Source organism: Cervus canadensis, chromosome 13 (genome assembly GCF_019320065.1).
Source record: "Cervus canadensis isolate Bull #8, Minnesota chromosome 13, ASM1932006v1, whole genome shotgun sequence".
Taxonomy (NCBI): Eukaryota; Metazoa; Chordata; class Mammalia; order Artiodactyla; family Cervidae; genus Cervus; species Cervus canadensis.
The window spans coordinates 44,140,861-44,164,387 of NC_057398.1; the positions used below are offsets into that span (position 1 = coordinate 44,140,861).

At 37.7% G+C, this 23,527-nt stretch overlaps 1 protein-coding gene across 2 annotated transcripts in view; it reads left to right on the forward strand.

The window, feature by feature from the left end:
• WDR64 (WD repeat domain 64) overlaps positions 1 to 23,527 on the forward strand; it is a 122,095-nt gene that overhangs the window by 64,260 nt on the left and 34,308 nt on the right. For both annotated transcript variants that reach the window (XM_043485765.1, XM_043485764.1), the window contains 8 exons: positions 1,610 to 1,733; positions 3,610 to 3,785; positions 9,909 to 10,085; positions 15,115 to 15,245; positions 19,307 to 19,408; positions 20,608 to 20,677; positions 21,552 to 21,588; positions 22,176 to 22,309. In XM_043485765.1, coding sequence (XP_043341700.1) covers positions 1,610 to 1,733; positions 3,610 to 3,785; positions 9,909 to 10,085; positions 15,115 to 15,245; positions 19,307 to 19,408; positions 20,608 to 20,677; positions 21,552 to 21,588; positions 22,176 to 22,309 — 951 coding nt within the window. The remainder of the gene's footprint in view (positions 1 to 1,609; positions 1,734 to 3,609; positions 3,786 to 9,908; positions 10,086 to 15,114; positions 15,246 to 19,306; positions 19,409 to 20,607; positions 20,678 to 21,551; positions 21,589 to 22,175; positions 22,310 to 23,527) is intronic.

The following is a 23,527-nucleotide window of genomic DNA, read 5'->3' on the forward strand; positions in this document are numbered from 1 at the left end:
AGCAACTTGCCTCAGTTCATGTAGCTAGTAAGCATTGTGGCTGGGATACGAACCCAGGTTTGTCTGGTGAATACCAATGTCCTTTCCTCTGCAATCCTCAGGCCATGTCATTAATGTGTTCCCTAGAGGCCAGAGTTCTGGATCATCCTAACTGTATTTGTATTTACGACCACTGACTTCACCTAGCAGTGATGGCTGGAGGTGTTTGCCTGAAGTGTTTATCCTTTTATTTCATGCATGCTCTCCAAAAGCAGACATAGGGAGCAGGAGAAAGCATTTCTCAGAGACTCCAAATTCCCTCTCAACCTTTGACCTTCTGTGCTCATCTGCTGGAGATTTTCTCAAACCAAAATCTCCTAAGTTCATGTAATTATCAGTTATTTCTAATAATGCCTACAGAATAAGTAGAGGGAAACTAAAACCCGGGTGTCTTCATGAAATAATGACCTCTTAAAGGGAAAGTGTCTTCCTTGCAAGGTGGGGAGGGGAAACGAAGACATCTGGGTGAGTTTTCATACCTGACTGGTTGGAGACAGATCATACTTGAGGCCAGGAAATGGGTGGCCCCTGAGACCCCTTCCTGTAGTGGTCCTCATTCCTCATTCTCCCTTTAGGACCTCATCTACACCCAGGGGAGCACAGAGGTTAAGAGCATGGGCTTTAGGCCAGCCTGACTTCATTCAGATCTTGGCTCTGCCACAGCTCAGTCAATGGCCTTCTGTTATCTGGTCTCCAGACCAGTGATTACACCAGCTACATCTCCTCCCACTCTCCTTCTTTCACTCCAGCTGCAACAACTGACTTTCAGTTCCCTGGAGGAACCTGTGCCCCTTCCCATCTCTGGGCCTTTGTTTATGCTGCCTCTGTTTCCAAATACCTCGAGTTCAAACTGTGTTGCCAGTTCAGTTTGTTTACTGGAAGTCTAATAGACACCTGAAGTTGGCAGATCCATGAAGAGAGAAAGATTCAGATAGAGACTGCAGGTCTCATGCTTCTACTGCATTTCTAAAGAGACAGTGATGATCTTTGATGTTTCTAGGCTTTCTGATTACACCCAACCTTCTCTGAAGTCTCAGCCTCCCCCGCCCTTCCTGCCCTGTTCTCTCTGTTAAGAACTGGGCCCATGTCCTTCATCAGAACACTCCTTGGAAAGGTCAGTGAGCCCTTTCCTCAGGTTCTCTCCGATTTCACACTGTTAACTGTAGATTCTGTCCCATGATCTCTAGATAATTTGGATGAATGACAACAGAGAATACATTCAATTTTATTTCTTTGTCCGCTGACCTCCTGTTAACATTTCTTGCCTGCTGCTAAGCTTGCTTCATGCTGAGAGTAGCATCTGACTGCTTCCTAGATAGACAGGGGCTGCCTGGGACAGTTGTGGCTTGTCTAATCCCACCTACATATATTACAGAAACACTCTGGGGTAGCACAGTGACTATTAGACAGACTACATCTTTTAGACCATTTTTGATTAAACCAACATTCATGGCAGAATGCTGGAAAAGGTGTTAGGTGTGCCCTGTGCTAATTTTGAGGCCATTTTGAATATTATAAAATTGATGAAAACTGAAGGTCTTATTAAGTATTTTATTGTTCTTTCTTGTAGGTATGGGAACTCGAAACTGGCCTCCAAATATACCAGATTTTAGACCCTCATGGCTTCAATGTTGAACTGACTGCTGCAGCTATCAATGAAAGTGGATTTCTTTTTGCCACGGGAGCATATAATGGTCAGACTAATATACAGAATATGGCCCCCCTGCTTTAGTGTCCCAAGAATTTGTTCTAGGATCTTGTCACAAGTTGTTTGGGTTAGAGGGGAAGCGTGAATTGAGCTGGAATATGTAAGCATGCCAGTGAGACTGCTGTGCCTGACAACAGTGCTGGGCTCTTCTCTAATGGGCATTAATGTCCTGATATTGATGTTAATCATAATCAATACCTTACTTATATAGATGCTCCTTATATAGATGCTTACTTATATAGATACAAAGTCTTTCATGTATACCATCTCAGTCCATTTTGACTGAGACTTATCTGTGTTGCAGTGACTCATTCTGTTCCTCTAATTTTGAGTACCATCGGCTAAGAGTTATTACTGGTGTTTAGTCGCTCAGTCATGTCCAACTCTTTTGTGATCCCAACCATGGACTGTAGCCCTCCAGGCTCCTCTGTCCATGGTATTTCCCAGGCAAGAATACTGGAGTGGGTTGCCATGTCCTTCTTCAATGGATCTTCCCTACCTAGTGATTGAATCTATGTCTCCCACATTAACAAGAGGATTCTTTACCACTGAGCCACCAGGGAAGCCCCATCAGCTGACACAGACATTCTATTTAGTGCTTTTCATAATATTTTTCCTGAAAATACGGGACCAGACAAAATATCCATCCAACTTTGCCATATCACATTTAGGATTCTCTACTGGACTTGTTTATAAGTCTAAGATGCTTAAGGGCATATGTCATGTCACCCCTGAGAGGATGTTATGCTCCAACTGGGCTGTATCATTTGCTGCTGTGCAGAGTTCATAGAACTTGTTGGAAACGGCCTTCTCTCCTTTCACCTTACCTTATTCTGAAGTCCGAGAGAGACAACATGACTTAGACAATATGACCATCTGTATCACTATACATATATAGTGATTCCTCTCTCCAGGGGATCTTCCCAACTCAGGGATCAAACCCAGGTCTCCCACATTGCAGGCAGATTCTTTACCAGCTGAGCCACCAGGGAAGCCCGTATTTCTTCTAGGAATATATTTACTAGATAAATTCTTGTTTGTAAGCCAGTTGATGGATTGAGTATCTTGAGTAAAAGAGTTTTTAAAGTGTGAGCAGATAACAATATACATGAAATAATGCTGAGTTGATGGGGTGTGAGTAAATGCAACCTGAGGTCACTCTAAAAATCCATGTTAGAAGATAATTCTCTACACTGAGTAATGACCTAGAAACAGGAATTCAATAGGTATGCTATCATTTAAACTGGCCCTTTCACGAGGATCTCCTACATGAACAAAATTAATTAGAATGTATGATTCCAAATGTAAGAAGAAACTTGACACCCTTTTTGCATTCCTTTTTATGTAACCAACAACTCAAAACATTTTGTTTTCTACCTGTGGGAATTCTTTTACTCCTTTTATTACCCAGTAGGATCTAGTTCTAAAATATGTTAGCACCTTCGGAAATGACACTATTGGAGTGACCTTTTAATGTTAATAATCACTGTGGCATGATTTTAGATAGATAGATACTGGAGAGTATTTAGCAAACTGGAAAGCATTGGGATAATAAAAGCAGAAAAGACCCAATGAAGACAGAAAACTCACACAGGAGAGTCTGAGAATTTCAAAGAATATGTTCACAGATTTCAAGACATTGCCTGGTCCTGTTCATTTTTTATCAGCCTGTGACAATGAAGGCATACAGAAATATATTTTGTACACTGCAAGGCTAGGGAGACTCATGTGTCAGTCTCAATAGGGAATAAACTTAGGATAAATTCTGGCAGAAAGCTTTCAATTATATTGATTTTCTCCGAGATAAAAACCATTCTTTCTAGAAATGACTTTTGCTTATCGAATCTTCTCTGTGTGTTTAGGGACAGTTAAAATCTGGGACTTTGGCAGTGGACAAGAGTTGAAGGTGTTACCAGAAGGGAAAGACTGGAAAGAGGAAGAGCACTGGCTGCAACGCCTGATTTTCCTGAAAGCTCAAGAGAAACACCAATACTTGCTCCTCTCCTTGGAGCGCAACGGAAAGATCAAAATGATCCAGGTTTGCAATCTCATTTCCACGTACTCTATGTGCTCTTCTTGGGAAAATCAACTGAGCGTGGATAATCTGCATTTAACTCTTCCCTTGCCAGCCAGTGGAGGATAGTAGTTCTCCATCAGTCTTCCTAGGATGTTCCTAATTAACCTTGCCCATGTCCAAGCAAAGAGCAAAAAAGAATAGCTGGTCGACACTGCCCATCCAATGTTTGCTGAAGGGATTAGCTGGGATTCTTCTGGAGTAGATATCAAAAAGATTAAATTTACATACAGCTACCACCTCTGACATGGTTTATATCCTCATCTGAGGATAACTCACTGGCAGAGCTGCTCCCCAGTAGGCTTTATGAAAGGGAGCAATGATTCCTCTCTGAACCATAGAACCCATAATGCATTCAGGGATGTTCAAGTCACTTTTTCAGTTTGTCGTCAAAACTGCTTTGTATACTTAACGGTTAACATGGCAATCTGTTCAGGGATGTTTTGGAAGGATTGAGGTAGACTAAATTTATTTTTCCTGTGTGTCTTTCACCACCTAAGCACACTAAAGCCTTCTTCATACTTAAAATGAAAACTAGATCATTTACCCTGGCTGCTGCTGCTAAGTCGCTTCAGTCATGTCCGACTCTGTGCGACCCCACAGACGGCAGCCCACCAGCTACTGAGTGGATATTTCCCTGCCTAGAACTTAAGGATTCTTTGCCCTTATTCTTCCCCTTTTGAAGATAGGAGTGAAAAACTTTCCTGATTCAACTAATCTTTCTTTGCTGTCTGAGCAATCCAAAATGGCACTCTACTAGAAAAAAGTTCTTCAGTGGAAAGAAATAGTTATACATTTATTTTAAAGGATTTTCTTTGTAATTCTGCCATGATGAGAATGTGGGATTCTTACTGATCGACACAATTTCCTCAATATATAAAATGAAACACTGAGAAACCTGGTTAAAATTTGAATAACATAAAGACCAAAGGAAAAAGATTAATGTTCTTTTAGATAACTGAGACACAGTCAAGGAATCAACACAATTCTATTTAATTATGTATTAAGTAATTTGTAGCAAAGTGAAAACAAGTTGATAGCCAAGTCAATACATGACTAAATGAACATTTAGTCTGATTTTTCTTTTTTTCTGCTAAATTGACAAAATAAAGCAATAATTTAAGTATCATCTAAACATAGCCACATTCCTTTGGAAAACAGAAACTGCAGGTAGCATTATCCTTGAAAACTGGGCATAAACACTTGTGGGTTTTCAGCCTGTGAAGGAAGAACCTAAAAGATGACACAAAGCAAAGAGATCATTAGGAAACTGTAACTTTGGGCCTAAATAAAGTTTTGACTACAGATGGCACTAGTCTTTCTTATAGCTTACCATTTTTTAATGGATGGCCTTAGACTGAACACTCTTATTCTTTATTTCCCATTTTTTCACCACCTGGTCCTGACACACACGTGCAGACCCCTTGCCCCAGCTCATGCAGTCATTCATGTTGACAATTTTACTTTCATCAGAGCTTGGTCTACAAATCTACTCAATTTCTAGAGAGATGAAATAAAACCAAACTCATCTCCACCCTCTTATCCCTTGGAATCTTTAATTGCTGTAATGTTTAAAAAATAAAGAAGTAATAAATAAAACAAGCTCACTTACTACCTAAAAATCTGGCACTGTAGAAAGGAACTTCTTAGTAATATACTCTCATATGTGACAATGTATTAATTTCTCTGTTTCAAGTTAGTGTAATCCCAACAGAGAAAATCTGCTATTATAAACACTCCTTTTTAAAAACTGCAAAATGTAGCATGGTGCTGTTCCCATGTCAAAATTGCTTTCAGATCTACTGTAGCAGTTTTTGCTTTGATTATTTTGATTTTTTATGTCTCCAGAACTCCATAGATTGAACTTGATGAGGACTGAAAACCTCTCATTCATATTTGTATTCTTGCTCTGCCCAGAGTAGGTGTTCACTAAGGATTGACAGAATGAAGAAATATAAGAAACCCCTTGTAAGGTATAGAATAGTAAATCTATGGGGCATTTTAGGGTATTTTATTAATGTTGGAGGGAGGAAATTTACAATAAGGATAATGTTGAAAACACCTATTATTTTTATTATTATTGATATCTTATTATTTGCTTATCACTTATCTGCCTATTTAAAGTAAAATATGGTTTGATTTACATACTTAATTTTTTGAATACTTTCATTTATTCACTAATTTTTTTCAGTAACCATTTACCAAATGTTTACCATGAATCAGAAAGATATCTCCCATTTCACAGTGGAACTTCTAATTTAATAATAAGGACTGATATTGATCCACCTGTTATATGTGTTATGAATGCTTGCACAAAGTGCTATAGAAATTAATGATGGCAAGTGGTGCCTAGTCTAATCTGGGAGTCAGGGAAGACTGCTTTCCTCTGATTTCCAACCAAATTCAACACAATTCAAGAAATATTTTGTGTGCTCCACATACGGTAGGTATTTTTCTAAATCCCAGGATTCTATATTAGATAACTACTCAGGAAAGTCACTGAAAACCATGAAACGTTGTGGATAAAATATTTTCTAAATCTCCTAGCTGGTATTAAAGAGATGATAATATAGTAAGTAAATAGCAGACCAAAATTTTAGTGCCTCTGTGTGTTTGTGCTTAATCGCTCAGTAATGTCTGACTCTTTGCGGCCCCATGAACTGTAGCCTGCCAGGCTCCTCTGTCCATAGATTTTCCAGGCAAGAATACTGGAGTGGGTTGCTGTTTCTTTCTCCATTCATGGGTTACAGGACCTTTTATTTGGTCTATATGTAACTTTACTGTCTTGAAGTGACAGTGCTGTCAATGAGCAATCCAAAACTTGTCTTTTTCCTTTGTAAGCAACTTAATCTTTCTGCAAATTTATAAGATGTTATCTTTGTCCTTGGAGTTTAAAGTCCATGCCTATGTGTGTATCTTTTCTCATCAGTTCCACAGGAAACTCAATCTGAAGTCCTAGGTATTTCTTCCAGCTCAGGGGATTTTCATTGTATTATTATTTGTTTCTTAGATGTCTCTTTGGCATATGTTTCTTTTTCTAATTCAGGAACTCATATTATTTGCATATTCAGTTCAGTTGCACAGTCGTGTCTGACTCATTAGGTCTTCTGAATCTGTCCTCCAGATTTCTTATATTTTTCCTCTGTTTTTGTTTTGTTTTAGCTTTGCTGACTCTTGAAATATTTCTCTACTGCTAGGCTATTAGTTCAAGTCTCAGACAGGCACTGTCTTCTTTAACTCATCAACCAGATTCTTAAACATGAAGATCATGTGTTGGTTTTTGTTTCTGTTTTGAACTCCCATGCTTTTAACTATGGTGTTGAAGAAGACTCTTGAGAGTCCCTTGGACTGCAAGGAGAGACAACCAGTCAATCCTAAAGGAAATCAGTCCTGAAAATTCATTGGAAGGACTGATGCTGAAGTTGAAACTCCAATACTCTGGCCACCTGATGCAAAGAACCGACTCAATGGAAAAGACCCTGATGCTGGGAAAGATTGAAGGTGGGAGGAGAAGGGGACGACAGAGGATGAGATGGCTGGATGGCATCACTGACACAATGGACATGAGTTTGAGTAGGCTCCGGGAGTTGGTGATGGACAGGGAAGCCTGGCGTGCTGCAGTCCATGGGGTTGCAAAGAGTTGGACACAACTGAGCGACTAAACTGAAGTATTGTTCAGGTTTGGTCAAGTTATCGTACTTCCCAGAAGTTCTAGCTACTCTGGGATCTGTTCTGCATGTTTTGTCTATTCTTCTCTCTAGATTCTAGGCCCACTTAACTACAGTTTTTCTTCTCACTGGGCTTTGGCTACTAGAAAAATGCAAGAGGTGACAGTCCCAAAGTGGGGATATACAGCCATGGTGCTCTTGAGGGTTGGGGTTCAGCATTCCCCACAGCAGTCCTCTGTTGGGACACCATCAGTAAGCCTTTCTGCTGCCCATTCTCTTCCCAATTTCAAAAGTACCAAAGGCTGTTACACACTTGTTCAGCTACTCCTCTATGTCTTTGGAAGCAAGGAAAACTACACATAAACCATAGTACACATTGCCCCCTCCACACACACTTCTGGGGATTTAAGGATCCGTGCAGATGAAACATCATGCTCAAATCTCATCCTAGGAGTGTCTCTGAATAAGGGTCCCCCCATGTCCTTTCTTGGTAAAATGAAATATTAGTAACTCTAAATCAATCTTTTAAAAGATTTTAAAAAATTTAGTGTTCTGTGAATTCAGAAAGTCTGAGAGCTGCTATCTGAAATGGTTCAGCTGAAACCAGCTAAATTTATTAAAACCACTGTAGCCAATTTATCTCATCAAGGGAGCCCACAACCCTAACCAAGCTATTGCTCAGTATATCAATATCTGATCACTATTTGGATATTGCTGAGATTCCTTCTACTTCCATGATGGTGCAAACACTAAAGAATCAACTAGTATATAGGAGTACCATTGGTTCACACTTTTGAATTAACATACATATGAGATAACAGAGATGTTAGATCTATATCTAGAAACATAAAGGTTTTAAAAATAGGACTTTTATCTATGAACTAAGGAAAATAAGGCCCCATAAAGATATATACTTTGTCCAAGGTCTCACTAGAACTAAGACTGGAAACACATTGTCATCATGCCTAGAACCAATATTCTCTTCATTTTACCATACTGCCTTTCAACCTACAAAGATCCCTGCTCTGTCAGCAAAATAGCCTTTAAAAAGTAGCTTTTATTCCCATAGAAAAATTTAAAATTCTAAAACTAAAAGCATCTCACCAACAATAACCAACTAGAAAACAGAAAGAATTATGACAATGGCAAATAAAAATCAAAGGTACCTAAAACAAAGCCAGCAATAACATACAAGATTCTTGTGTGTGTGGGGGGGGATCTTAAAGGACATAAAGACAACCTGAATAAATGGGATATCACAAAGATATCTTCACTACAATCAAATTAAAAATAAACACCTGTCTTAGAAAACAAAGTAGAAAAACAAATCACAGACTGTGGGAAGACAAATGCACCCCAGGTAAATAAGATCAGGAACCAGACTATTGAAAGAAACAACACAAATCCAGAAGAAAAGGAAACAGCCCAACAGAAAAATGGACAAAGAACAGATAAGAAAATCAGATGGTTCAAAAATACATGAAAAATATGTTCAACTTACAAAATTAGGAAAATGTGATTAATGTAGTTAATAAATTTAAAAAATTTTAAATGTCCTATTTTAAAACTATCAGATAGCCAAAAATAATTTTAAAAAAATCAAATGAAACCAAGTTTTGACAGAATGTTAAGAAAGAATTGGATGCACATATCTTACAATTTAATAATTCTACACCAGGTACATGCACTAGAAAATATGCCCTTTGTCCATAAAAGCATGCAGTGAGAAATTCACAGCCTGAACACTCACCAGTAGGAGAAAGGATAAGTAAATAGTAGTATATTCATACAATACTATAAAGCAGTTAAAAATAAATGAACTAGAGTGCCATGTAATTACTTGTATAAATCTCAAAAATAAATTAAGTGAAACAAGCAAGGTGAGTAAGAATCCACAGTTTGATACCTTTTATAAAAAGGTTAGAAGCCTGAAAGCAACATCATATCATGTAACATACATACGAAAAATGTTAGTCACTAGGTCATGTCTGACACTTTGTGACCCTGTGGGCTGTAACCCCCCAGGCTCCTCTGTCCATGGGATTCTCCACCTACTGGAGTGGGTTGCCATTTCCTTCTCCAGGGGATATTCCCAACCCAGGGATCAAACATGGGTCTCTTGCATTGCAGGTGGATTCTTTACCATCTTGAGTCACCAGGGAAGCTATATATATGACTAAAACCTAAATATGGCATGTGGGTATAAACTTTGATGACTAAAACCATATTCAGGTTACTAGTTACCTCTAGAAACTAAAGAAGAAAGAGGAATTATATTAGGGAGGGACAGTTAGAGCTTAAGATCTGATAAAACTGAGTGGTGAGTATATCACTGTATGTTCTATTTTTCTCTATGCCATTAAAACAGCTCAAAATAGTTAACTGAATTTTTCATGTACTCACTGGATTTCTATTAAAGGGTAAAGAAGATGATATTTACCTTGCGGTGATATGGGAGCTGCCTGATGTTGTGCCTGTCCTACAAAATGGGAATCGTATTGTGCATCTAAGGGTGTCTACTAAAGATAGGAGCATGGCTATTCCCTTCCCAGATGTGGAGTTGATAGTTGAGAAAAACTTTTCTCAACGTGTTGGTGTAAGTTTCTTCTTGAACTTTTTTCCTTTTTATTATGAAAAATTACAAACATGTACAAAAGTAGAGAAAATAATACAATGTATTTTCATGTACTGTTAGCCAGCTTCAAAAAGTGTATATTATGGCCAGATTTTTTCCTCATTATTTCTACGACTTCCCCATGACCACTGTCAATGGATGGATTATTTTGAAGCAAATCCTCAACATTGTGCAACTTTATCCCTAAATATTTCAGTATGTATCTCTAAACAGTAATGACTCAAAAATAGAACAATGGTACCAGTATTTTCTCAAATATTTTCTAAAATAATTTATAAGACATCTTTAATATAATCACATCACAGTTTTCAATTTTCCCAGATCTTCTCATACAATATATATTTCTTACAGCTTGTTTCAACCAGAATCCAATCAAGGTCCATTTGTTGCATTTGGTTGATGTTTCTTTAAAGCTGTAATTTTCTTTCCATATCTTTTTTCCCCTTGTAATTAATTTCTTGACGATACTGGACAATTGGTGCCTTGTTTCTCATTTTCCAGATTTTGCTGATTGTATCCTTGTGGTAAATTGAAGAGGTTGTTCTTTACTTCCTTTAATCTGGTAGTTATATCTGGTACATACAGCTTTGATTAAAAAAAAAAGACTCTATACTACATGAAGGTCACTACAGTACACATACATGTCATTACCTCCATCAAAATTCACATAATATTGTTTTTTGGGGGGGGCGATGTTTGCAGCCATTAATGATCACTACCTAGGTTTATTATTTCATTCAGAGTTGCCATTTTACCACTCTGATTTATTTGTTAGCTGGAATGTGTCTCTAAATAAAAACTATTATCAACTATTTAGTTACACCGAGGTACAGTTCAGATAGGAAATCAAAGTAACTGACTGACTGTTTTCTTACATTTATCAGTATTCAAAGTAAGAAATTGGTTCTCTAGCATCCTGCAAAAGTGGTCAGTGGATTTTATTTGTTTAGTATCATTATCAGATCACAAACTTAAATATTCTTGATGTGTTTCAGTCTACTGCATTACTGATTAATTCTCAAATTATCCCATCTCAAGCTAGTTGGACACTTCAGGTTTCTGAGTTATTATGATATGACCCTAGTAGTTCTGGATAACTTTCAGGTATGACAAGTTTTTAGATTAAATATTTTTATGTACCTGCCTCATTTGTCTATTCTTTGTTTATATTTCTATCTAGATTTTTCTTTTTTTCTATATTAAAGAGCTCTTTATATATTAAGAATATAAGTACACACATATATGTATAAAAATTAGGAGTATGTATTAGGAATATCAGTCCTCTGTGAGAGAAGTTTCAAATATTTTTTCCCATTTTCTTATTTGTGTTTTCACTTTGTGTATGGTCATTTTTGCCATGGCAATGTTAATTTCTGAGCAGCTTGGTGTAGATGAGGTTTCAACAGTTTATTAGAAACTACTCTTGGAAATAATCACAATTATTCTTTCAGCTCCACTCAGGGAGTCCATTAGCATTTCATGTTTTCATCTATCTAAAAATAGCTAGGTTGTTTTTAACATCTCCTAGATTTTAACAAGAAGGGTAAGTTTGGAGTCATAGAAAGAGGTCACAAAATTGTTGTTCACATTTTCTGGCTAATTATTATTTCACCATGTTTACATTATATGATTTTAACTAGATTTTCCAATATCAGTTAATAAAATTTCAACTTTTTTTTTCAGCTTTTATGTTTTAAGCTTCTTATATTGCTCTGGTGATATCACTTATTGATATCTGGTTAATTTTTTCTTGCTGTCCTGAATATTGTTTTAAAAATCTAAATAAGGAAAATATATCATCAAACTATTTTTGTTACAGGATATTCTCTGATTTTCAGAACTGTAAGAAGATTGAAAGAAACCAATATTGTTTTCCACACACAGATAAAAAGAAGCATCTCCTGACAAGTCCTTTGTAATAGATCCTTAGAATTACAGAACCAGGGTCCTTAACTCCCTAATTCATGATCCTTGTATTCTCTGTCCATGGGTAGACTTCCAGGGATATAAAAAGTCTTTGTAATTGTATATAAAATCTCTTTTCTGAAGAGTATATGGTTCATAGGTTTTTCTTTCTCAACATTTCCGCATGAAAAATTTCACAAATATAGAACAATTGGCAGCTTTATAAAATGAGCACCTATAAAACCCTCCACTTAAACTTTACTCCTTACAAATATTTTGCAATATTTGCTTCATTGCGTATGTAGTTACATATTCATCCCCTACTCACCCTTCATTCCACCTTGTTTTTAAAATGTATTTCAAAGTAAGATGACAATTTCAGTACATATCAAATACTTCAGTATATGTATCTTTAACTAGAATTTGCTATTTACATTTTTCAGTAAAATTTACAAATAATAAAATACACAGAATTTAAGTGTGCTATTCAATGAATTTGAATAGGAATATATTCAAAACACAATCCAAACCCCCTCAAGATAAAACACACTTTCATACCCCTGCCAATCAATACTTGCCCCTCACTCAAGACAACTACTGCTCTAATATTTTTTAGATTTGTTTTTCCTTCTTCTAGAACGCTATGTAAGTTGAATCATACAGTATATACTTAAATATTCTTTAGTAGGCTTTTGAGACTTTTGTATGTCACTACATGTATTTTTAATGAGCACCTACTATGTATCCTGTCCTAGGGGTCATTAACTTACTGAGTTCACTGGGCAGGATGTGGGTCTCATGCCACCATTGTTTTATTGTTTTAGGGCATCTGTATAATCAAAGCTGTAGTTTTTCCAGTAGTCATGTACAGATGTGAGAGCTGGACCATAAAGAAGGCTTAGCACCGAAGAACTGATGCTTTTGAATAGTGGTGCTGGAGAAGACTCTTGAGAGTCCCTTAGACTGCAAGATCGAACCAGTTGATCTGAAAGGAAATCAACCCTGAATATTCATTGGAAGGACTGTTGCTGAAGCAGAAGATCTAATACTTTGGCCATCTGACGTGAAGAGCCGACTCACTGGAAAAGCCCCTGATGCTGGAAAAGATTGAAGGCAAAAGGAGAAGGGGGTGGTAGAGGATGAGATGGTTAGATAGCATCAGCAACTGAATGGACATGAATCTGAGTAAACTCTGGGCGATAGTGGAGGACAGAGGAACCTGGTGTGCTGCAGTCCATGGGGTCACAAAGAGTCAGACATGACTTAGCAAATGAACAACAAAAAATGACTGATAAACTGAAAGACATGCTCTCTTTCCCCAGAACTCTCAAAACAAAATTCTAATGGAAAATCTGATTACTTCATCCAGATCAACAGGAATTAACTTTATGGGACCAGATGAACTGATAAACATGGTTTATAACTTCATGACTTTTTGGAAAATATATTAGCTTTAATCTTTGTTTTCCAAAAGAGGTTTCCTCTTATGCTATAACTTACAACAAGTTGATAAAGTATAGCTTTGTAAACAAAGATGTAATCATTGTTTTAATTTGCTCTTCATTTCCAAATGTGTTTTGTGACTCCATGCTGCCCTATGGCTTTGTTAATATTACTAGCTGTATTACTTACATCCTGTCTATTTTATAAGGTTGTTGTCTCTTACTGTACCCAATGTATAACTAGGCCCTGTGACAAAACTAATGATGGCTAAACATTTTGAGGAAATAGATCACATTTATGACTCATAAAATAATTCTAATAGTGTGATTCTAGGTACGGAAAGAAGCAATAAGCTTAAAACATTTTCTGGATCATAATGGACTAGTAAAACAGAGAATCCAGAGAATCTTTAATTATCAACAGAACCTAATCCAGAAATTAACATCCAAAGTGGCATATCAACAAAAATTTTTGCCAGATCTAAGAATGTCCCAGCACCATGGGACAAAAATTGGTCATGAAATGTCTCCCAAATTGCTCAAATTTTCGACCAAGGTGAAGAATTGAGAAATAAAACATTGTCTACCATATCAGTAAAAAAAAGATATCACAGTCATCAGTGATTTTAGTCAACTCTGACGGTGAGCTGGTAAGTCCTGAGGGAACTCAGGAAGGAAACAAAGAATACTTACCATCTAGCAGCCATCAGACCGCGGCCACTTCCGATGGTGAGCCCTGAGGAAACTTGGGATGTGAAAGTAGGATACTGGCCCCAGATAGCTGAGGTGCATATCAAAGGAACGATGAGAGCCCAGACTCTTGCATCTCCTCATACATAGAAAAGTGTTAAATTCCTTAAACTGAGTTTTCTTTTATTAATGGTCATTTTTTGTGTCCTTTGTTGGATGATTCCTATATATCCTAGCTTCCTCCTCACCTCCTTGGAGCAGTTTTCCCAGGATTACTTTTAAGATGCTATCTCCTAGGCTTCAAGTCCTTAGTATGTCTGTCAAATAAAACATAAACTCTCAAAAAAAATTGTACGTAATTAACAGTTTATCTGAATTAACAGTTATCTAAACAGTTTATCTGAATGCTTGAATTGTATTAAAAATTTCTCTGGGTTTACTGACATTCTGTTTAACTATATATCCCAAGAACCTAACAAAGTTGGTACCAAAAAATACTTGAGGCAAGACAACTGAAACATATCAAATAGCACTGGCAAAAGAAAGTCCTTAGTGATATTTAGAAAAAGCTTTCAGGGAGTGCATGGAGCAGAAGCTAGGCCATGGGTGAAAGGAAGGTCAGTAGGTTAGAAGAGCTAATATAGGATATTCTCTCAAGAAGTTTGAAGAGACGAGAAAGATGGGAAGGTAATTTAATGGTTGATAGTTTAGGCTGAAGGAAGAAGACAATAGATGAAGAATATATTTTTTTTTGTTTTTTTAAATTCTACAAATTAAAATATTTTATGCCAAAATAATTTAGATTTTACTAAATTGCATGCTTTAGGATTTAAATATATACATTTTTTTGGTTTAAGTTAATGAGAGAACAACAAAGTATACACAGTGTATTTGTACTGTGCTTAGATACTGTGTTCATGATGGTCACTGGGTCTGTTTCTTTCCCTCTTCAGAATCCTGCTGTTAGTATAGAAGTGAACTGCATCGATCTATTACAAATAGAAGGATATAATTTGATAGCTGCTGGAACCTTAAATGGTGTGATCATCTTATGGAATTTTGTAACATCAACTGTCAAAGAAGTGTGAGTTGCATTGTTTCCTTAAATACTATGCTCATTTCCTTAAAAAGATGCACTGCAGAAGAGTCAAAGTAACATTCATTATTTAAAAAAAAAAAGCAATACATAAAAGTGATGATAATTTTCTCAAGGAGCCTTTCCTGGAGGTTATCTTTATAAGCAGGGTATGTACTAAGTGTCTAAATCCCAGAATGATATGAATAAAGTAAACCTTAATTATTTGTATTCCCAAATGCTTTTACATTTACTCTTCTTGAGTATGTACTAGAGTATGTACTTTATGTACATAGTGTAGGTACTAAAGCATGTATTAAAGTTAGTATATGCTTTCCATGTACAATCTTGTCCAAATACATAACTTTAACAAATATTTAAAATATGTAGTAATTTTAAATAATAATATAAGAGTTTCAAGCACACATATCCAATTGCCTACTGGCAATTACCATATGGGTGACTAACAAGACCCTTAAAGTCCCACATGCCCAAGATTTCTTCCCAATCTACCCTCCCCCATCTCGTCTGGTATTCCCAGGGACGCCAGCGTCAAATGGTGAGAGGTAATTAAGAAGGGTTTTCCTTCTCATTCACCATTCCAACACATCCAGTTTATTGGGGTGGTCAAAAAGTTCTTTGGGTTTTTCCATAAGCTCTTATGGAAAAGAGCTCCACCCAATACTACAGGTCAGTACTAACAAGGGCATGACATATTCAGTTCTACATATCAACCAAGTAGATTTGCTCTGTTCTGCAAAATTTACCCTCCCCTTGCAATCCAATTCTAAATATGCTTCAGTTCAGTTCAGTTCAGTCACTCAGTCGTGTCCGACTCTTTGCGACCCCATGAATCACAGCACGCCAGGCCTCCCTGTCTATCACCAACTCCCGGAGTCTACCCAAACCCATGTCTATTGAGTCGGTGATGCCATCCAGCCATCTCATCCTCTGTCGTCCCCTTCTCCTCCTGCCCCCAATCCCTCCCAGCATTAGGGTCTTTTCAAATGAGTCAACTCGTCGCATGAGGTGGCCAAAGTATTGGAGTTTCAGCTTCAGCATCAGTCCATCCAATGAATACCCAGGACTGATCTCCTTTAGGATGGACTGGTTGGATCTCCTTGCAGTCCAAGGGACTCTAAAGAGTCTTCTTCAACACCACAGTTCAAAAGTATCAGTTCTTTGGCGCTCAGCTTTCCTCACAGTCCAACTCTCACATCCATACATGACCATTGGAAAAACCATAGCCTTGACTAGACGGACCTTTGTTGGCAAAGTAATGTCTCTGCTTTTAAATATGCTATCTAGGTTGGTCATAACTTTCCTTCCAAGGAGTAAGTGTCTTTTAATTTCATGGCTGCAATCACCATTTGCAGTGATTTTGGAGCCCAGAAAAATAAAGTCTGACACTGTTTCCCCATCTATTTCCCATGAGGTGATGGGACCAGATGCCATGATCTTAGTTTTCTAAATGTTGAGCTTTAAACCAACTTTTTCACTGTCCTCCTTCACTTTCATCAAGAGGCTTTTTAGTTCATCTTCACTTTCTGCCATAAGGGTGGTGTCATCTGCATATCTGAGGTTATTGACATTTCTCCCAGCAATCTTGATTCCAGCTTGTGCCTCCTCCAGCCCAGCGTTTCTCATGATGTACTCTGCATATAAGTTAAAGAAGCAGGGTGACAATATACAGCCTTGACCTACTCCTTTTCCTATTTGGAACCAGTCTGTTGTTCCATGTCCAGTTCTAACTGTTGCTTCCTGACCTGCATACAGGTTTCTCAGGAGGTAGGTCAGGTGGTCTGGTATTCCCATCTCTTTCAGAATTTTCCACAGTTTACCATTGGTTATAAAGGATATGTATGGATGTGAGAGTTGGACTATAAAGAAAGCTGAGCACTGAAAAATGGATGCTTTAGAACTATGGTGTTGAAGAAGACTCTTGAGAGTCCCTTGGACTGCAAAGAGATCCAACCAGTCCATCCTAAAGGAGATCGGTCCTGGGTGTTCATTGGAAGGACTGATGCCGAAGCTGAAACTCCAAAACTTTGGCCACCTCATGATAAAAGTTGACTCATTGGAATAAGCCCTGATGCTGGGAGGGATTGGGAGCAGGAGGAGAAGGCGACGACAGAGGATGAGATGGCTGGATGGCATCACCGACTCAATGGACATGGGTTTGAGTAAACTCCGGGAGTTGGTGATGGACAGGGAGGCCTGGCGTGCTGCGATTCACAGGGTCGCAGAGTCAGACACGACTGAGCAACTGAACTGAACTGAACTGATAAAGGATATAATGTAACATTTATTGGTCATGTGTCACCCTATATTAAGAGAGTTTCTAAAGTTGTACTTCGAGGTATAAGATGGCCGAGAACCTTAACAATGAATTAAAAATAAAATCAATTCTATTTAAGCATTTTGGGGAAGGAAAGAGGTATAAAGGAGAAGAGAGTCAGAGAAGACAAGGGAAAAGAAGAAGAAAAAGCAAAAGAAATCTCTGCCTCTCCTAGCTATAGTCCTTGCATATGTTTACATGGACGCTATACCCTATTTCAGTCTATGTCAGAGTTTTTACTTTTAGCCAAGTTTTGGGAGGAAATATTCCTTTCTTTTTGGGACTTTGGCTATGCTTTTCTTTGAACCTTAAGCTGAAGTAGCTGTTTCTGTAAACCCCTCCTCTTTACCTCAGCTCAGGGTCTGCTGGGCCCTGCCCCTAGAATTCCTGTCATCCTTCAATTCCTTTCCTCCAATCCTTGCCCTTAGGCTTTTCTCACAGACTGTATACGTGTCACTTTATTCCTAAATAATAACACCACACAATTCCTCATCTTCTTATTAATACAGTTCAGCTTATGTATGACTCACTATTTTGGGAAAACATCTACTAGACTAAAAGTGCAAAGACCATAATCTACTGCCACAGCTTAAAAGAGATCGCAGCTCCCCTGAGAATATTCCCAGTTCAAAGGTGGAGATTCTTCTTGAATCTATTCTTGAAGTGCTAGGCAGTTTGCCAAGGGATGCATGCAAATCCAGGACCCAAAGAAGAATAACTGACTACAATGGGTCATACAGTGTCCTCTTCCCACAAAAAGACGATTATATTAAAAGAATTGATTTAGAATCAGTGGAGTATTTTGCAAAACATATAATTTAACTGTCCAAAGTAATTTAGGTCCAGTTTAAAGACTCTAAAGTTAAGGATGGCCATTTCTACCTCTACCTCAAACTTTGTCTAAGAGCCCTTCACCAGTCAGGAGAAATAGTCCTCCTTTTTCTGTTCCAAGTCCCATGCTTTTTGGGGTGCAAACTAGAAATTGTTATTGCTAATGAATAATCCACTTTACCATGCAGTTCACTTGCAGAGCAGAAATATGTAAAAAGTTGTAGCTCAACAAGTCATCAAATTTGCAGGCTCCTCCTTTGACCTTGGTTCACTCCCCAGCAGGTCCTTCATCACTTGTCCATCCAAATTAGCAGAGGTAATTTTCACTAAAGGAAAAAGAACAGTTTGTTACAACATCTATTTCCTATAAGGAATATCAAACATGGCTTTAAAAACCTACTATGAAGCTCCAGGGCAGACGGTGCGGGACCATCCTTCTGCTTCCATGAAACTACCTAGGAAGGTGTTCTTGGGAATCTGAGTCAATTGGAGTCTGGAGCAGGAAGAATAGTGTGATTACTGAATTACCTGCTTTCCTTTTCTACTTAATTATAAGGTGCTTGAGGGTAGTAACTACATTTTATTCTAATTTCTCACTGCACTTATTCAAAGAGTAGAAATCTATTCTTTAAACTGTATGAAACTTCCAGGAGGTTGTATAAGCTCACTCTCTGAACTAATAGACAAACTGATTGAATTAAAAGACTTTTAAACACTAAAAGATCATGTTGTTATATAGATGTTTATTAAGGAAGAGTTCAAATGCTATACTTTTGGGTTTTCTCTCCATATTCAATGATCATCAACATTTCAGGAGTTGATTACCTCTGCATGGAATATATAATAATGCACATTACCTTATTTGTAAATTTTAATCTTGTGAATGTATGCTTATTCCTAGGTATAGACCAGACAATTGCTTCACTGTAGACCCTGACTTGGACCCTACACGCTTTAGAATTAATGACATACTATTTCTCTTTCGTAATCCTGAATGTGTAAGGTAACTTAGCACTTATTGATCAAGAAATATTGTCTGGGACTTAAGTGGATGATATAAAAAGAGTTCTCCTCATCCCAGCATTTAGGAAGGTACAATTGAGGGAAGGGTCTTCCCAGGTGACACTAGTGGTAAAGAATTCACTTGACAATGCAAGAGACACAGGAGATGTGGGTTTGATCCCTGGGTCCAGAAGATCCCCTGGAGGAGGAAGATGTCAACCCACTCTAGTATTCTTCCTTGAAAAATTCCATGGACAAGAGGAACCTGGTGGGCTACGGTCCATGGGGTCACAAAGAGTCAGACACAACTGAATGACTGAGGGCGCGCACACACACACACACACAACTGAGGGAAGATACATTTGGACTGACATACTTGGCTTCAGCTTTCTTCCCTATTACCGTTTTTGTAGATGGATGGCCCCAGAGGGATCTGATTTGCTGTGTGGTTATCCAATTTCCCCTTACCATTCAGTCCCACAGCAGAGAGGAAAAATGCTCACTTGACCCCACCTGCAGCTAAAATACAACTCTATGAGCACTGATGTAAAGCAGAAAAAAAAAAAGATTTATAGGGCAAATATGAAAGATCATATGGAAGCAGGTTTCATATGACATCTGCTATAACTGAGCAATCATAATCCATTTCCAAGAGAGCAGGGGATTTTTTTTTTAAGTTTAAGAAAAGGTGTTTTTCCTATTTATATTTGCTTGAGAGCTCTGATTTCAATAGGCAACAAAAAACACATCTCTGGAGAGAAATCAAAGGCTTCTGTACTATCTCATCATCCAGAAGTGAGCCAGAACACAACACCTTCCCTACTCCTTGACTTGAAATGTTCTCATTCTGAGAATATTTTGAGGACCTCATCTGTATATATCTGCACCAGAACACTAAGCCAGTTTTCAGCCCATTCTAGCAGAATTGGAAACTACAGAGCAGAAGTTACTAGGTTTTCCAGGCCTCCTCACAGCCACCTCACTCCCCACCATTTCAGTGTCAGAGCCTCTGGGACTAAATCTAGCTTTAACAGTGGGAAAGAACAGATTTTTATTTCCTACCCCTGAGCAGTATCCACACTAAAATCCAGAGATGCTGAATAAAAGTAAACAGCTACAATTAAAACAGAGGAGAGCACCTTCTGAGTATGAAAGAGTATCTTAACTTTTCCTCCTTGGGCTTCCTCTCTCTCCTTATAGGAGATCAAGTCAGGATTCTGTATGTTCTTCATCCCAATGTGATTCTAGCAAGGGTCCACAGAGTAGCAAGGTAAGCAAGAGAAAAGGAGAATGTGCCTTCCTGTTATCGCCAATGTTGGCTTAATAATTTGTTGCATGTCTTAAGTAAAATCTTTTTTGTTTTCCCTAAAAAGCAATGTATAAATTGTTTTTATCTGTTTTCCCACTATTTTTCAAGGCATTCCTATCTGTAAATAATCATGAATAAAATAAATTACATAGGCTATTTTCATGTTCATTAAATAATAATTTGACTATATCTTTTGCTAAAAAGTGTTATATACATTTCACAGAGGAAAGAGACAGCATGTGATTATGTTACAACACAATGTAATGAAATGGTTTTCAAACTGTGTTCTTGGTTCCATGTTTTATATTTTTTAACACATTTTTATTTCTAGTTAAGATTTTGTTTGGAAAAGTTGGACAGCATAAATTATTTTAAAAGCACTGGCATAGTGGAAATAATCAGCTTGTAAGGATGTGTCAAACAGACTTGTACTTAAATCCAAGCACTCCATTTATTATCTGATTAGCTTTAGAGATGTCACTTAACCTCTGAGTTTCCATTTCTTCAGCAATACAAAGGGAATATAGTAGAACCTAACTGGTATGGTTGTTAATGGAATTAGAGACAGTATACACGAAGAATGTAGCAAGCTCTAGGTATTTAATTACTCTCGTTATTATGCTACACCGGAGCCACTAGGAAAAGGCTGTGTTATAAATACCCTATTTATAAACATGAAAATCACTGCAATGCATCTTTTCAAATAATTAATTGTAAAATAACTTTAAAATTAATGTTTGGAGATGTAAATTTAACTATGAAAAAAATCTATTCATTCAGTGTATCACATTTCCTTACAATATCATAAATATTCTCTTTTTCTCCCCGAATTCAGGGAAGCAAACAGAGCATACATGAGAGTGAGATTAAAGGTTAGTATGAAATCTCCCTTTCTTAACTTCTTTGCCATAGGGAGTTTAGGTGATAGAATACTTACAATTAATATATATTCTTTTTTGTGACTAAATGCTGAGGTGCTATAGGTTTCAGTAATCTAAGAAGCAGAGTTTATGTTGTTGTGATGCCTTTATAACTATTAACTTTAGATTTTAAAAATCCAAAGTACTCCTGAGCTTCTTAGTCTCCAGCCCACTGCCCTGAAGCTTATACTAGAATCATAAGGCTTTTTTGACTGTGTAGGACTCATACTGGATATATATCTAGTTTTAACTACCACGTACAATGCAGAGGCTTTTGTAATAGAACCCAAAATGAGCTCTTTTAGTTTTTTCTGTGATACAGGATTCCATTTGTTAAAGGTTTTTTGTTCTCTCCCCTGACTGAAGTTCTCCAAGATTTAAAAAAAAAAAAAAAATTTAAAAAATTCTAGGGAAAAGAATGTGTTTTTTTTTTTTTCCTATTTTTCTACTTGCTTCCTCTTTTATATTCTATAAAATTTGAAATGCCAAGTACAACAAACTGGTATTTGGTAACTGGTAACTCACTAATTTTCCAACAGGTGAGCAAACAGATGCCGCGAGAGAGCCAGTGGACAACAAACATCCTGGAGGCACCAATGTAACAGATACTCAACCACCACCTATCCTTGCCACTGCACATGAGGACGGACATCTCCGCTTGTGGACTATGGAGGTTAGGGCCTGTCATTTACCTGGAACAGCAAAGAACGGGAAAGATAAAAAGGATTATTGAATAAACCTTAGCCCCCTAAGGTTCCATATAGCATCTAATTTTATTACTGTTCAATCTTGTAGCCAAATGGCTGGTTTTGCAGTCTACTCACTGAAAATACTACTCAAAAATTTAGGTCAGTTTTGTAACTCAAAAGATCAAATCATCAAAACTGCTAAGACAACTACTGTATTTCCAATCTTTCTTTACATTGAGCTACGAATACATCCCACTGTATATTTCACTGGATATTTAAATAATCAGTTCAGTCATGTCCAACTCTTTGTAACCCTATGGACTGCAGCACACTGGGCCTTCCTGTCCATCAAAAACTCCCGGAGCTTACTCAAACTCATGTCCATCAAATCAATAATGCCATCCAACCATCTCATCCTCTGTCATACCCTTCTCCTCCTGCCTTCAATCTTTCCCAATATCAGGGTCTTTTCAAATGAGTCAGTTCTTCACATCAGGTGGCCAAAGTATTGGAATTTCAGCTTCAGCATCAGTCCTTCCAATGAATATTCAGGACTGATTTCCTTTAGGATGGACTGGTTGGATCTCCTTGCAGTTCAAGGGACTCTCAAGAGTCTTTTCCAATACAACAGTTCAAAAGCATCAATTCTTTGGTGCCCAGCTTTCTTTATAGTCCAACTCTCACATCCATACATGACTACTGGAAAAACCATAGCTTTGACTAGATGGACCTTTGTTCACAAAGTAATGTCTCTACTTTTTAATATGCTGTCTAGGTTGCTTGTAGCTTTTCTTCTAAGGAGCAAGCATTTTAAAATTTCATGGCTGTAGTCACATCTGCAGTGATTTTGGAGCCAAGAAAATAAAATCCGTTACTGTTTCCATTGTTTCCATCTACTTGCCATAAAGTGATGGAGATGAAGTCATGAAGATGGTGGAGTAGAAGGATGTGCGCTCATCTTCTCCTGTGAGAACTCCAAAATTACAACTCACTGCTGAACAACCATCAACAGGAGAATGTTAGATACCATCAAAAAAAGATACCCCACGTCCAAGGGCATAGGCGAAGTCCCAGAAAGATTGTAGGAGGAGTGAAATCACATTTAGAATCGAACCCCTTGCCCACCAGAGACACTCAGAGGGCTCAAACAAACCTTGTGTGCACCAGGGCTCAGAGACCCCACAGCGACTGACCAGAACTGT